Source organism: Podarcis melisellensis (genome assembly GCF_964234715.1).
Source record: "Podarcis melisellensis genome assembly, chromosome: 2".
NCBI classification, from domain to species: Eukaryota; Metazoa; Chordata; class Lepidosauria; order Squamata; family Lacertidae; genus Podarcis; species Podarcis melisellensis.
The window spans coordinates 71,707,402-71,724,548 of record NC_138529.1 but is presented as its reverse complement, the minus strand read 5'-3'; the positions used below and the strand labels follow the sequence as shown (position 1 = coordinate 71,724,548).

General features: G+C 43.3%; 1 protein-coding gene across 9 annotated transcripts in view; it reads right to left on the bottom strand.

The window, feature by feature from the left end:
- The window catches only part of DOCK3 (dedicator of cytokinesis 3), a 147,936-nt gene that overhangs the window by 47,467 nt on the left and 83,322 nt on the right, over positions 1 to 17,147 (bottom strand). For 7 of the 9 annotated variants that reach the window (XM_081900198.1, XM_081900195.1, XM_081900191.1 and 4 more), the window contains exons 24-27: positions 4,195 to 4,387; positions 2,784 to 2,911; positions 1,716 to 1,862; positions 762 to 860 (exon numbers count right to left, since the gene is read on the bottom strand). In XM_081900198.1, coding sequence (XP_081756324.1) covers positions 762 to 860; positions 1,716 to 1,862; positions 2,784 to 2,911; positions 4,195 to 4,387 — 567 coding nt within the window. The remainder of the gene's footprint in view (positions 1 to 761; positions 861 to 1,715; positions 1,863 to 2,783; positions 2,912 to 4,194; positions 4,388 to 17,147) is intronic. The other 2 variants (XM_081900193.1, XM_081900194.1) reach the window with 1 other exon arrangement.

Genomic DNA, 17,147 nt, shown 5'->3' with positions numbered 1-17,147 from the left:
AACCCCACCCAACAAGATGGATGCTGTTGCAACCAGATTTCAACTGGCCCTCTGAGCACCCTCCCAGTCTTCACTTCTGCAGGGGAAGGGAATCTGGTGCTAGGCAAAGTGTGAAATTGCAGCTCCTTCCTCTGCAAAAGAATTTGCGGCAAGAAGATCAAAGCAGAGGGGGAAATGTCTCAGCACACCTAACTTGCAAATATGCTGAAAGCCAGGCATTTTGCAATTGCAATTGCGCCTGAAAACTGCATACATGAATTTTGAAGTTACAGTTTGTGTAAAGGACCCCTGAACAGTTAAGTCCAGTCAAAGGCGACTATGGGGTGCGGCACTCATCTAGCTTTCAGGCCGAGGAAGCCGGTGTTTGTCCACAGACAGCTTTCTGGGTCATGCAGCCAGCATGACTAAACTGCTTCTGGCTCAACGAACACTGTGACAGAAGCCAGAGCGCATGGAAATGCTGTTTACCTTTCCACTGCTGTGTTACCTTTTTATCTATTTGCAATGGTGTGCTTTCAAACTGCTCAGTTGGCAAAAACAGGGACAGGGCAATGGAAGCTCACCCCACTGCACAGGTTCGAAATGCCAACCTTATGATCCGCAAGCCCAATAGGCTCAGTGGTTTAGACCACAGCACCACTTAATATGCAACAGATAAATATTGAAAATCATTCTGAAAACTTGTGATATAGTCCACTGCTGCTATTTTTCATCAGCTCTATTGGTAAAATATATATGATTAGGGTTGGTTCTTAGCTTACCTTTAATTCATCCTTGCTTTGGAAATTCTCCAGTAAATGTTGGAAATGAGTGTCAGACATCTGACGAAGTAGAGACAAAAGACAGGACACATATTCCCCCTGCCAATCGCAATGAAGAATTATTTTATTAGAGTGATCACATGTTCAATTCATATAACAAAAAATACCTTTGGGGTAGAGGGAAAAGGAGTAAGGGGTGAAAATGTTTCAATACTTGTGAAAGCAAAGCACATGTGTATGGATTTTAAAGTACTTGTCTTGATCATTTCAAATTAATATTTCTATTTGGTAAATTCATACTGAGTAGTCTATTTTGTTGAAGAGGCATAATATCAATTAAAAAACAACATAAGAAATTATTTAGCCCAATAAATTCAGGATGGATAAAGTTAGGGTAAGAATTTGATTTGTCTCTTTTCAGTGGAAAAGGGAAAAAAGGAATATAATTTCTCCCTGCCACCCCCACGCAGAATTTAAATAATCCAGCCTCAAATATTTTGCAATTCTCCCTAGATGGCTCTGGTGCTTTCTATAGCCTTCTCAGCATGTGATGTAATATCATTTTCTCCTCTATAAAGATTCATAATTTTGACTAATTGGAAAAAAACAGGACAAATTGTATGAAAGCTTTCCAGGGATAAATAGAATAATTGTATCCTTCAGTGAGGAATTACTTAGCATTTTATTATGGTGCCCACTGATAACTTTCAATTATGGCAGCCAATGACTGGCAACTAATTCACAATATAATTTATGCTCCTTTGAGTAGCTAAGTAAATGAGCGGCACCATGGCGGCTGTGCTTAACTTTACCACTGGAATGAAGGGCAAGGTTTTCAGTTTTGAAGTAGGTAAAAGTTCATGCAGGAAAGGTGGAATAAGGTGAAATGCTGTGTTGAGGGAAAGGGAGAAGGTTAGATAAGCAGGAAATAGAACCTGATTGTTAGTTACTAACAGTGATTTCAGCTGTGCACTGTGGGCAACGTTGTCCTCTTACCGCCTCCTGAGATTGTGATTTACTCATGATAGTAAGTAAAGTTTGTAAAAGTACATCCAGGAGGCTCTCCACCATCATTTCTACCTCCTCAATGACATCTGTCTCCTACAGTAAGCAGTTAAAAAAAGCAGAGAGTTATCATCCTATGGAATGGAAATGGTATGCCGAAGGTATTCAGTGGGTCGAAAATGCTGCCCACACATTAATATCTAAAATGGTCCAGTTGAATCTGTAAAAGTTGCTTAATATAGATCCTTCCGCTCTTAAGAGTTTGTATCCAAACTAATTTCCGAAATGTATAACTCAAAGAAGATTTTCTTTCTGAAAATGACAATCACTACATTAACTGAATAATTTTGGAATAATCATTTTATCATTGCCATTAATTGTTATCTGTTTGATCCTGTAAAACTGAGTACACAAACTGAACCCAACATTTTCATGGACAATTTTGGAACTAATGCAGGGACTTAGTAGAATGAATGTCTAGGGCAGTGTTTCCCAACCTTGGGCCTCCAGTTGTTTTTGGACTACAATTCCCATCATCCCTTGCCACTGCTCTTGCTAGCCAGGGATGATGGGAGTTGTAGTTCAAAAACAGCTGGAGGCCCAAGGTTGGGAAACACTGGTCTAGGGCATAATGTAGTCTGAATGCTGTGTATCACCAACATAAAATCTTAGCAATTTTATGATTCTGCTAAAGTAGCAGCACAATCCTACTTTGTTCAATTCCCTGGTAATTGTCCATAGGATTTTAGCTTTGGGAAATCTTTTAAAGGATCAAATTTTCTTTTCAGTGATAACAAAAGCACTGATGATACAACCATACATATCTACAGTTTCGCCGTTGCTACTGTGTTGTACTGCATATGCACAGTCCTCACAGGTAATAATTACATGGCAAATTCCTACTCGACATGTCCCAAAATTCAGTATACACCTGTGGAAAGTAGGCCACAAATAGCTGTATACAATTCATAGTTCAAATTCTTAGGAGTGTAATACAAAGGCAGGCATATAATTTACCACAGAACTAGTTTTGATGATGGAGAAGATACTACTGAGGATTCCAGAGCAGATAAGCAATTCTTTTTGCTGTCTAAGGTGAAGATGAATATGATGAAGAACCACTGGTAACAAGATGCGCCGGGATTCTAGAAGTGGGAAACAAAAGGCAACATTTTCTTATGAGAGAGTTTCAGCTACTGGTATAAGAAGCCTCATTGTTATTCAAAGGCATGCATGTAAAAATGAAAAAGCTAGCATTAATAATAGACACAATAACAGACACAATAAAATTCACTTAATTGGCCCCTTTATAAACAGCATGCCAGCTTAATTAGGGACTGCCAGGAAACAAAGTTTGAGTGGAATCCATTTTTTACTCAAATTCTAATTCGAAACAAAGAATTAATTTACACAGTGTTACAAAAGACATGCATAATTTCCATTGCAGTGAATAGGATTAAAGCCACGTGTGAATTGTCAATTTACTAGTGGCAATAACCTGCTGGTGTTTAATGTTGGTTCATACAGGAATGGAGTAATAGATGGAACTGGCAACTGTCTACTAGACCTTAAATAGAAATGGCACACTGGCTGCACACGAAGTCAAAACATACCGGGTGAACTAATTCAGGTTAGTTGGGACAAACCAATACATACCTTATTAATAACATTCCTCTGTCACCTACTTATTTGAACATGAGCATTGGCAAGTCAACTGATATCTTCTGTACAACACTGACAAATGTATAGAATGTCTAGTGTGTAAAATGTTTTACAATCTTTTGCTACAGTGGCTCCCAGTATGTTTCCGAGCACAATTCAAAGTGTTGATGTTGACCTTTAAAGCCCTAAACAGCCTTGGCCCAGTAGATGTGAAGGAGCATCTCCACCCCCATCGTTCTGACCAGACACTGAGATCCAGCGCCAAGGGCCTTCTGGCGGTTCCCTCCCTGAGAGAAGCAAGGTTACAGGGAACCAGGCAGAGGGCCTTCTTGGTAGTGGCATCCGCCCTGTGGAATGCCCTCCCATCAGATGTCAAAGAGATAAACAACTATCTGATGTTTAGAAGACATCGGAAGGTAGCCCTGTTTAGGGAAGTTTTTAATGACTGATGTTTTAATGTATTTTTAATCTTTGTTGGAAGCCACCCAGATGGGTGGGGTATAAATAAATTTTTTATTATTATTATTATTATTATTATTATTATTATTATTATTATTATTATCTGAGATGGCTTAATAATAATTATGCGGGGCATACCAGGAGAGGCAGTCCTGTAAGTATAAGGGTCCTAGACCATATAGGGCTTTAAAGGTTAAAACCAGCAGCTGTGAACCAATTCTAGTTTTTGTTCACATTTAGTTGCATTAATATGTAATGAATTAGATTATTAGATGTAAATGGATTAAAATGAATAATGCTCTCTTACCCGAGAAAGAAAACAAGCGACTATCTACAGTACGAGCTATAGACTGCAATTTAACGACATCCATAGATTGTCCAATATGCACTGTACTGGGCATACTCCCAAGAGTTCCTCGCACAAACTCTGCTACTTCCTGCACTGTGAACATCTGCAAAAGCTCGTCGAATATTGCAGGGAAGGAATTTAACAGAGCAGCCTAAAAAGAAAATGAAGAAATATGAGACCTTTAATGCACAGATATAAAACATCATGGGTTTTAGGGGACACAAATGAAGCTACGTATTTGAAGGTAAAGCATGAAATCCACACTAAGGCTCCATCTCTATATAGCATTGTTGTTTCTAGGACATAAGTATATCTGGCACATTAAATCAAGTTATCTTCTGGAAGTCTGGATATAGTAGTGCATGATCATATGGGTACAGCATCTCCAACTACGGTAAGAGGAAGGAAATGAAAGACTGCCAGATTGCTCCACCTGTTTCTGGATGTTTTCAGAATGCACATTAAGAAATCTATGTTTTTATGAATTTGCTAATTTCATCTTGGATTTATGCTTTGATAGAGACCATGGAGACACTTCAACTCCCTCCAAAAGTTTATTAAAAGGTATACAAACTGTAACTTAGCTGCAACACATTATTTCACGGGGTTTTTTTTCCTCTCTCTTTGGGTTCAAGAAGAGAGCATGTTTATGTGGCATATATGTCCAATCATGCAAATAACAGGCACTGGAAATACTTCTATGGCAATGCAGTATTTTCAATTTGTACTCTTGTCTCTTAAATGGCTGCAAGATCTCCGAATGAGACAAAACAATCACATGGATATAGAATCCCCTCGAGTAGAATTCTGTTCATGAAATACACCCACAGGAGTGATAAGATAGAATGGGCAATATCCAACTAACTTGTTCCATCAGTACAAGATTTTCCACTTGCAAAATGGAACTTCCCCCTCCTGCATTCCCTCCTACCTTTTGGAGCAGATTTGAGGAGAATGTGGGATGTGCATGAGGAGAGAAGTTCCATTGTGCAACTGGAAATCTGCACCGACCTAAGTTAGTTGGATACTGTCCATTAACCAACTTTCTATTTTTTCCCAATGTCCCCAGCATTCTTCCTCCCTTCTCCCACCAACCTCTGTCTCCCAGTCCACCTTTATTCTGTTCCACATTCTCTTCCTGCTTCCGCCAGTACTGCCCAATGTCAGTTTGCTCTTCTTAGGCAGAACAGGCAACCATCACTACTGAATCTGTCAGAAGAGGCTTCATTGGCTTGGCAAGAGGCCAGAGAGGGAGGAAAAAGGACGGGGGTGGGGGGTGGGAGTCCAACTAAACAGCTACAGTACAGCCGGGAAGTGGGATGGATGAGTGAGGAATGGGCCGCAGGGTTGAGGGCCAAATGAAAATGTAATGAAGTCCAGTAGTGCCCCATGCTCTGAGAAACACTGATTCAGCATTTGTCCTGAGAACTTTTCCTCTTTCATTCACCAATGCAGTTAGTAAGTAAATCCAACACATTGCCCTTTAATTACCAAAATAATAATGTAAACCCAGTTTCCAGTATTTTCCACTTCTAAATGTCAGTTATACATTATTTTACCCCAGTCTTTCTTTCGTTTTCTGTGTGAACTTCAGTACTTTCCTTTCTTCCGTCCTTTTACTATCCACTTGTTTTATTTCACTCAACCCAATGCATTATCAAATTTCCTCCTTTACAAGACTAAATTCTCTTCAAAGTTATTGCTGCAGTTCTCCTCCACTATAAACAAACAAATTTCTGGTGCTCATCCACATCTGGCATCTAATAAAATTGCTATCATATGACCTCCTGCAATTTCTGTATGCCTGTCGGTCTTTGAATCCTTGCACAAGGAGAAAAACCTTGGGAGGCTGAAAGATGGTGTCTACACACCATAGACACCAAATTCGCATACAGCATGGATTCTGAGATCTGAGTTTTAGATAGGTAGGCATGGTCTGCAGGCAGGACAGATTCCAAGTACCTCTCATTTAAGAATTCAGCCCTGCTTCTTTATCTACCAACAAACCTGTGCTTAAACTACAATGCTATGAAGTCTGAGCACATCTGTGATCCATGGAGGTGATAAAAGGATTATTTTCGCCTGTGGCTATTGAGATCTAGAAGATCTTTGGACAGCCGGTAGAGCGGGGGGACGGGAGGATGATGTTCCAAAAAAGCATTGTACCTTCTTCCCAGAGATAGGCAGAAGCTTCCCGAGCTTTGGGAAGTGGGACCATCCCTCCTTCCCAAATGGGAACATTTAGGGAACTATCCTAGTCCCCCTAGTCCACTGACTACACACCACTGATGCCTAGATACTCTAAATGATGGTGCCCTTGCTCATGAAACTCTCTCTCTCTGTGTGTGTACAATTGCTAAAGAAGTCCAACATAGTCACATCTGGATTCAAAAAAGGAATCTTCTTAAAAACAAGGAGATTGGTGTCAGGGAACTGACATCTAAAGCGCCGCAGGTGCAAAGGCTCCCTGAGGTTGAGAGAGCAGTAGCAGCGGAAGAGGGAACCAGTAGAGGGCGAGCAAGAACTCCAAGGGAAAGTGAGTCGGAGGGATGGCTCAGAGACGCTTCAAGCGAAACCAGTGGGGAGGTCTCAGGACCTCCTATAGGGACACCCACACCTCGATGGAAACTGTCACGCCGAGAGGCCAGACGACGTGTTTCCGTTAAGGAGCTTTTATGTTGGAAACGTTTCCGAAAGCAGCCACTTTCGGATTCTACTAGTGATTGACGCAGCCATGCTGGAGGGGCTCCGTCACAGGCAGAGGTTTGAAAACCTGATCAAACTCTGAGGGACTTGCATTTTACGCACAAGCAGCTCATCGTCCCATCACAGCAATCCGAAAGTCACCGAAAGCCAGCTTGTGCAGAGAGAAGCATCATGAGCAACCCAGCCGGAACCGGGGGTGCAGGAGCAGCTGGAGGGGGTCCAAGCCTGGAAGAAAGGTACAGAGCGTTGGAGATCCAGTTGGCGCTGCAAACGGCGAGGCTTGAGGAGAGGAGGGCTCAGGATGCAGAAAAGGGAAAGGAGAAAACCACCCCGCTCGCCAGAAAGGTACCAGGATTGGTGCAGAAATTCGGGGGGGATCCCAGGAACTATCATGCCTTTAGAACAGAGATGCAATACGCTCTAAACTTGCAGTTTGATGACTTCCCCGACGAGGAATCGCGAGTGGCGTATGTGATTGGCCATCTCGAATCCGGGGCGAAAGATTGGGTTAGACCCCTGATGGCAGCGAATAATGAGATCTTAAAGGACACGAGGAAGTTTTTTCGTGCCATGGACCTGATGTTTTCCAGCGATATTGAGCAGGGGGTGGTGCGAAGGCAGTTAATGGCTTGCCAGCAAGGAAGCAGATCTGTCCGTGAGTACTGGACTGAATTTACTATGCTGATTCATAAATTGGGGTGGGACCTATCGGCGGAGCCCATCCAAATGCTTTTCGAAGAGGGGCTTTCTTCAACCGTCAAAGATGAGCTTTCCCGGGGGCCCAGGGCGGAGTCTATGGACCAATTAACCAAATCTGCGCTGGCCATAGGAGCGCGCCAGGAGGCGAGGGCTTTGGAAAGGCGGGAAGGGAAAGGAGACCGTTGGAGGGAGTTCCGCATTCCAGACATTCCAGAGCCATCTTTCCCGCCGGCAGAGCCGATGGAAGTTGGAACAGCGCGGGCGCGCGCAGTTTCAAATCCCAGTGAAGGGGGAAGAAGGAGGGAAAGAGCGCCAAGAGATGTTATCTCTGCCAACAGCCAGGGCACTTTGCCAGAGTCTGCCCACAAAGAAAGGAATGGCAAGGGATGGCAGGAGCTGTTGGGGGAAAGGAAGAGGAAAGCAAGGAGCAAGTAAAAGCCAACGCCTGGCTGCCACCGTCGGGGCACAGCAGCCAGGCCAAAGAGCAATGAAAGTGCCCATGCCAGAACCTCCCAGACCTGCTTTAGTGATAGAGGTGTTACTAGAACTGCCAAACGGACACCCACTAAAGGTCAAGGCGCTTTTGGATTCAGGCAGCTCCTGTAATTTCATGAGCAAGGAGTTTGCAGCTGAGCACCAGATACAGACCATCCCTTTAAGTAACCCCTTGCAGGTGACTACGATTGACGGCAGAGAGCTGTTGGGGGGAGAAGTTAGCCAACAGACTGTCCCGATGATAATGAGAGTGGCAAGGCACACCGAACAGATAGCGTTTAATGTGGCCATCCTGGGAGGAGCGCCCATCATTTTGGGGATGAGCTGGCTGGCGCTACACGATCCGCTAGTGGGCTGGCATCAGAGGGTGGTCTCCTTTGGGTCAGCGCATTGCCTAGAACACTGCAAGGAGGGGAAGGTCTCGGGAGGAGACAGAGTCACCCTAGCGGGGATGGAAGTGATGGGCAAAGGGAAGGTGCCCCCGCAATACGCAGATCTGAGCAACGTATTCAGCGAAAGGGAAGCAGACAAACTGCCACCGCATAGACCCTTTGACTGTCAAATCAACCTACTCCCAGGGGCCCAACTCCCAGTAGGCAAGCTGTACGCCATGTCAGACAGGGAGATGCAGGAGCTGAGGGAGTTCATTGACAAAAACTTGAAGCGAGGTTTCATCAGAGAGTCCCGAGCGGTGGGGGGCAGCCCAGTGTTCTTTGTGGACAAAAAGAACACAGACAAACCGAGACTGGTGTGTGACTTCAGGGCCCTCAATGCAGTGTCGGAGCCCCTGGCTTTCCCTATGCCCCGAATTGACGACATTTTGACCAGAGTAAGGAAGGGAAAGATTTTTACAAAACTGGACCTGCGGGGGGCGTACAATCTGATACGCATAAGGAAGGGAGATGAATGGAAGACCACCATGTTTACCCCTTTGGGAGCCTTTGAATACCTCGTTATGCCCTTCGGTCTACAAGGGGGCTCCGCCTGTTTTCAAGCTTTTATAAACCACGTTCTGGGACCTTTGCTCTACAAGAACTGTGTGGCCTTTTTAGACGACGTGTTGGTGTATTCGGAAGATGAGGAACAGCATGTGAGGGACGTTCGAGAAGTGTTGGGCAGGCTGCAAGCCAACCAGCTGTGGGTGAAACTGGAGAAGTGCCAGTTTCATACCAAGGAGGTGGAATTCCTGGGGTACCGCTTGTCAGACAAGGGATTGGCCATGGATCCAGGCAAGGTTCAAGCGGTACTGGAATGGAAGACACCGAAGACCAAGAAGGACGTGCAAAGATTCTTGGGGTTTGGGAACTTTTATCGGAAGTTCATCAAGAACTTTGCCCACTTGACGGCGCCCATCACCGACTGCCTCAGCAGCAAGAAGAAATTTGTTTGGACGGTGGAGGCGGATCGAGCCTTTGAAGAACTGAAAAGGGCTTTCGCCTCGGAAGAACAACTTCTGCATGTGGATTTACAAAAACCCATGAGAGTGGAAACAGATGCATCCGACCGGGCTATAGGGGCGGTCCTTCTTCAACCGGGGAGGAGTGCGTCGGAGTGGAGACCGTGTGCATTCTTCTCGCGGAAACTGAATAAGTCCGAGAGGAATTACACGGTGTATGACAGGGAACTACTTGCCATTCACGAAGCATTCCGGAGGTGGAGACATTTATTAATTGGGGCACAACACAAGGTGCAAGTGTGCACCGACCACAAAAATTTAGAGTATTGGAGAACAGCTCGAGTGCTCAACCAACGACAAGTGAGATGGGCACAGGAATTCTCCAAATTTAACTTTGAGATTTGTTATGTGCCAGGCCCAGAAAACGTCAGGGCGGATGCGCTCTCACGCAAACCAGAATATTGGGAAGGGGAGGAGGTGATCGAAGAGAGACATGTCATCCCGGAGGACCGCTGGGTGTGTGGGGCGGCGCTGGTGGGGCAACGGGAACTGGTGGAGGAAACGGAAAATGATGAATATGCCCAGGATAAGCTCAGAGGTCTCAGGGGGGAGGGCGAGAGCCCCGGAGGTTTTGAGGAAAGAAATGGGGCATTGTATTACAAAGGGGCACTGTATATACCCGAAGGTGAATTGAGGGGGAGAGTACTCAAGCAGTTGCATGATAGCCCCACGGCGGGACATTTTGGGCAACACAAAACCATGTGGTTGGTTACCAGGGAATTTTGGTGGCCTAAGGTGAGGGAAGATGTAAGGGAGTATGTAAGAGGGTGTGACCAATGTCAGCGAGCCAAAGGGGAAAGAAGGGCGCCGGCAGGGTTATTAGAACCTTTACCCACACCAGAACGGCCTTGGGAAGCGATATCAATAGATTTTATGACGGATCTGCCAAGGTCCAAGGGGAAAACAGCCATCATGGTAGTAGTAGACCTGTTAACTAAGATGTGCCATTTTGTAGCATGCTCACATGCAGTCACAGCGGAAGAAACGGCGAAGTTGTTTGTGGAACATATCTTTAGGTTGCACGGGGCTCCCTCGAGGGTGATCTCAGATCGAGGCAAACAATTTACTTCCAGGTTCTGGAGGAAGCTCATGAGCTTGCTACACGTGGAAGTTAATTTTTCAACTGCCCGGCACCCTGAAACCAACGGGCAGGCGGAAAGGGCAAATGGCATTCTTCAACAATATCTTAGGTGTTATGTCAATGACAGAGAGAACGATTGGGTCGAAAAGTTGGCGTTGGCAGAATTTGCCTACAATAATGCGGAGAATGTGTCCACAGGGATGAGTCCCTTTTTGGCTAATTACGGGTGTCACCCCAGGGCATTTCCAGGGGAAGGAGGGGAGAGATGGAGCGTTCCAGCGGCTGAACATTTTGTAGAAGAGATGGAAGCCATCCATCAGCAGCTCCAGCTCAACTTAGAAAGGGCCAAGGCACAATATAAGAAGCAGGCAGACAAGAACAGAAGGGAAGGTGAAACCATAAGGGTGGGGGATCAAGTGTGGTTGTCAACCCAAGGGTTGCCGTTCAAAGGGGGTTGTAAGAAACTGAGGCCCAGAAGATTGGGACCCTTTGAGGTGATTCAGCAGGTCAACCCGGTAGCTTTCAAACTCCGATTACCCAACCACATGAAATTGCACCCAGTGTTCCACAGGTCGTTACTGTCACCATACAGGGGGGGACGTGAAGGGGAGCACGTCAAGGGACCAGCCTTGGAAGAGAGGGAACGCCGCAACCATGTAGCGGAAATCCTCGATTCCAGGTGGAAGGGTAATCAGGTGGAGTATTTGGTGGCGTGGGAAGGGGAACCGGAGTCAGAAAACACCTGGGTAAGTGCAGAGGAAGTCAATGACGAGGTTTTAACAGAAACGTTCCACCAAAGGTTCCCGAGGAAACCTCAGCCTATAGCAAGGTTTAGGAGGGAGTATTTCGGCACCACCGATGAGGAAGAGGAAATGGAAGGGTTCGCGGAGTCGGAGTTGGAAGATGGAGTGGACTCTGATGACGAAGAGTACCTAGAGAGTAGGAACAGCAACAAGTGGAAGGAAGTGTTCGCGACGTCGGAAGATGAGGGAGGTTCTTTCAGGGGTTTTACCTCCTCACCGCCAGTAGGAGAGGAGACGGGAGGGGGTGAAGGGGGCCCTGGAGGGGAGGTGGATGTCAGGGAACTGACATCTAAAGCGCCGCAGGTGCAAAGGCTCCCTGAGGTTGAGAGAGCAGTAGCAGCGGAAGAGGGAACCAGTAGAGGGCGAGCAAGAACTCCAAGGGAAAGTGAGTCGGAGGGATGGCTCAGAGACGCTTCAAGCGAAACCAGTGGGGAGGTCTCAGGACCTCCTATAGGGACACCCACACCTCGACGGAAACTGTCACGCCGAGAGGCCAGACGACGTGTTTCCGTTAAGGAGCTTTTATGTTGGAAACGTTTCCGAAAGCAGCCACTTTCGGATTCTACTAGTGATTGACGCAGCCATGCTGGAGGGGCTCCGTCACAGGCAGAGGTTTGAAAACCTGATCAAACTCTGAGGGACTTGCATTTTACGCACAAGCAGCTCATCGTCCCATCACAATTGGTAAAGAAAATAAGTTGAAAAGGAAACAGAAGAGGGTCAAATCTCTCCAGAATGCTTGTTCTTAACCCTCCAGCCAACATGGCTTAACATGAATGTGCAAATGTGCAGATCCCTGGAGAGGTGATCACGGTCATTTTGCTCCTCCCTGATCATTTTGCTTCTGTGCTGAGCTGCAGTTCATGTCTCAGATAGGGATAAACCATGTGCCTGGGTTCAGATGACATATTAAACCAAACTACAGTTTAGCTCAAACTACAGAAGCAATATGATCAGGGAGGAGCAAAGTGGTTGCAATATTCTGTCTGGAAGCTTGCTCCTCTGAGATAAGCTACAGTTTGGCTTAACATTATGTATGAACAAGGATACTTTCTCTGTTCATAGACTTTGCAGGACTTTGTAAAACCCATCAAGAATGGCAAAAGACATAAGTGTATACAGGATACACAACCATTCCTCAATTATAAATTACTTCTGCTCAAAGAACAGCAGTCAGGGGATCACATTTATTTATTTGCTGCTGCAAGCTATATTTTGTTCAGTCACTAGATTGAATAAACACATCTTTACTCTGCAGCTTAATCAACTAATAATCACTGAGGGAGGAAGTTAAGGACATACTTTTTCTTTATTGAGGCCATTTTAATAGTGGCATATTGGTATAACAGAGAATTAAAAGAAAATATCAATGATGGCATTTTATTTCAATAATTTTAAGTTCTCTGAAAAAGGTTATATTTAGGTAAAATAATATACACATTTATTTAATACATTCAATTAAATTAATGAATGAATCAGTTAAGGCAATCATTCATTTGATGAACAGTTCTTTAATTAGTTGACAGTCCTAGTTTTTTTAATGTGTACCCAGCCCTTCTGCCAAAGGGCTCAGAGCACCATCACTTACAGACCCACGACAACCCTGTGAAATAAAGTTAGTTTGAGAAATAATGACCTGTTCCAAGCCTACTGATCCAACCCCACTTTAATGTTTATTTTCATATATAATACATTTCTCTGTTATACACACGTGAAAAAGCAATTATGGAAAATTAAAAAGGAATCAATATTATGTAATCCAAGAACAATTGTCTAAGGTTATTCAAAATGAAATGAAGATAAATAAATGCAAATTTCCATTTCACCTTGCATCCTACATCCTTATCTGAATAATCATTTTATTCTATAATTTCTTACACCTTGGAATGTATAAGGGTCCTACAATACATTCACAAATTATATTGTTAAAATAAGAGAACAAACTGAAGCTAAATCCTGCCAAGATGAAGGCACTCCTGGTCTAAATAGAGTTGCACACCCCTTGAAGGAACAGATCAAAAGTCCGCAGGTACTCCTCATTTGAGGCAAGGGCTCCCTGCTGCAAGCTTCAGCTGGTGTCGCAGCAACAAACCATTTCTAAATTGGGAAAGCCTTGCCATGGGGATCCAAGCTCTTCTAATCTCGTGTTTAGACTACTGCAATGTACATTGTGCTTCCTTTGAAGACACTCTGGAGGCTACAGCTAGTGAAAAACTATTCCATTTGATTGTGGGCTGGTACTTCTGTACATAGTCATATAACCCCAATTTTGCAGGATCTGCGCTGGCTGCCTATATTCTACTGGTCTAATTCAGTGTTTGAGTATTAGTACTGAAAGCTCTTAATCACCTAGAACTCTGATGGGCTCTTGGAAGGTAAAAACATTTTTCCTCTCCTGGTCTTTTGAAGCTAACTCACACTAGTAGCCAAACTACTAGTTGTATGGTCTCATGCTGTTGTTCTAATACTATTTTATTCATTAGGCTTTTCTAGCATCTACTATTTTGCAAAGTTGTTTGCTTACTATGCATTTGGACACCTCTTAATATATGATAACCATATTTTGCATGATGGTTTCTGAGACTCAGGGCAAAGCCTTGGGTCTGCATATCATTTTAAACAAGATGGCACACTGACCCTTTCAAAACTGCACTGATTTGTTGGTTTCTTAAGATTTTCAAGCGATGCCAGGTACAAGGCTGCTAGTTTGTTTATAATTTTTGCTCATTCTATATTTGTGTATTGTTGGAAACTATCCTAGGATCATGTTGACATGATGAAGGGCAGTTTACAAATTTGGAGAAATGAATTAAAAGACTGACTCAAGCCATAGGCTGGCACATACCAGCCCTTCCTTCCCCTCCTCCTACACAGACAGGAAAAGGACTTTGCCAATATTTACTTTCACTTTCCCCTCATCTCAACTTTGGCTTGTTTAACTAACAAGGATGTACAGTCATACCTCGAGTTACAGCCACTTCAGGTTGTGTCTTTTCGGGTTGGGGACCGCCAAAACCCAGAAGTACGGGAACGGGTTACTTCCAGGTTTCGGCGGTTGCGTATGCGCAGAAGTGCCAAATCGCAACCCACGCGTGTGCAGACGCGGGTTGCAAACGTGCATCCCGCATGAATCAGGTTTGCAACCCGAGCATCCACTGTACATAATATTTCAAGGAAGTTGAGCTGAAAGATGGGCACAGACTTCTGCTAAGGTTTTGATTATTTATAACATTTCATAATATTTTTCGTTCCATTTACTATTCCAAAATGACCTAAATGCAGAAGAAACGCAAAAACATAACCAAAATAATGCAACTAGATAACAGCTAAATATTGTAGGAAGTAGTCAATCCCTTGACTTATTAAGTGCATATAGTATAACGTATGCAAAATCAAATTCATATTCATGAGCAAAAGGCATTATCTTTAGTGGTTTATGTATTCAGAAATTGGAGCACCAGAAGAACTGTAATTAGAGAGAACACATTGCTGTATGGTCCCAACACCAAAGGAAATCTTAATATAATGCAGGGGGAGAGGGAGAATCCAGTCCAAAATTGATTCCCCCTTTGTTACTGTTTCTTGTGACTAAATTAATATTTAATTATCACTGAGAATAAAGTATAACCAAGATTCAACTTTTCTGGTCTTCCATTAACGATTTTTGTTAATATGAGTTTTCATGCCCATGCCACTATTAGACACTCTTTGTACCATGAGATGATGTCCAGTAACCTATAACAACTGAACCGTTATCTTCTCTCTAATCACTAGTTCTCACAATCAAGCTGATTCATGCAGACAGTTTAGTGCCCTTTATGTTAAATTTCCAGTGCTGTGAAAACCACCTGGTAGTTGCAAACATTGAACTGTGCGGTGTATTTGAGTTCTAAGTGCAGAGAAATGGATTGGGTGGGGGACAACAGTCACTGGGTACATCCATGATGAAAGGTTGTGCAGGATATGGGGATAACTACTTACAGAATTAAACGACGGCCTTGAAGTACCACCACATTTTTGTGGGGTACATGTCCCTGCTCCGCTCACCTGTCCTCCAGGCTGAGGGGCCTATGGGGCAGTTAGGGTCAAAGGGCAACACAGTGGCAAGTGGGAAACAAAAAAGTAAACTTTTGAAGTATTTAAACAGGTCAAGTTTCATGAATATATAACCTCCTCACGTATCAATGTGTAACTGGTGAAAAAGGCAGAGTTGGCAGAGACCAGCGCCATCAAGAGTTGTCCTTTCTTAATGGCTTCAAAGCATAAAATAACAAATATACAGCAATTAGACTCGTCTTGGTCGTGTTAATGAGCATGTGATTAAAGCACATGGCTAAAGTGGGAGTTACCAAAGATCCTCAAGAAGTGTTTTCTCACAGTTCCATCATCATTTTCACTTACAGCCCACCCTTCGCCAAATGGTCCCAGGGCAGCTTACAGAAATACACAATTAAAATAAGTACAATTAAAATAATAAAAAACTACAAAGACAGCCAATATCAGAGTAATAAAACAGTGGCACAGATTCGTAGTGCAGGAGGAGGAAAAACATAAATAGATTCAAACAAAGGTCTGGGAAAAGGGGTGTGTCTTGACCAATTGCTGAAAAATGTACAATGATGGTGCAATATGCACCTCTGAGAAGAAGTCATTTCACAACCACCATGCCATTGTTTCATTGCTCAGATGTTTCAATTGTGAGCACTATTGCCGTGACAACCATCACAGCTTGGTGGTATTTCTAGAGAGAAATATTTGCTGAAGACAAAACATTAATATTACCTACTTGACTAGTATTATGTCTCAACATGTGGTAAAAAGTGGACAGTTGATATAAGACTGTAGAATATATATATATATATATCCCATTCCTTTTTTTTTTTACTTCAACCTTCCAGAGGTTTAGCATTTAAGAACATATAGTGTGTATTGCTATACTTGTTCAATGTACTGGTATAGCCAGTGATTAATTTGGTTATACTTTTCGTAGCCACAATATTTTAAACCCAATAGAAAAATAGGCATATCTTAATGCTATGGGGTTTTTTTTTTAATGGTTGTTAAATTGTTAAAGTAACTATGCGATTAATCTCAAAAAAGTGATGAAATGACAGATTATTCCGCAAGGCAGCTGTTTTGTGTAGTTATTTCTGTTGTATTAGTATTTTTACAAATGCTGGTTGTTAACTAGCAAAACTGCTGCAGCTGCAAACAACACCTTCCCATTGTTGAAATAACCCCTCTCCTAAGGAATGAATGATATATGTACACTAGGCTACACCTGCTATAGTATGTAGATACTTGTTACAATAGGTTTACTACACGTGTAGTGCCTCAGATCATAAGAATTTAGCAGTACACCATAAGGAGCTGAACTACGTAATGTGCTGCTAGTTTAAAGCAAGGATAGAATAATCTGATGCTCAGTAATAATATGTAACAAATATTATAGACAAACGATGTTTAGACAGAGGATGATTTTATGGGTTTATAATTATCATACAATGTACAACTTTCCAATAGCAGTTACTATAACGAAAAGCTTCAGTCTGAACTACTCCTGCTTTTGTCATTATCGATTACACTCCTTTCATGCCAATTCTGAAACTTTCTTACAAGCAAGGCATTAAATCAAACACCAAAGGGAATTAAAATGCCTGCTCGCCCCTAC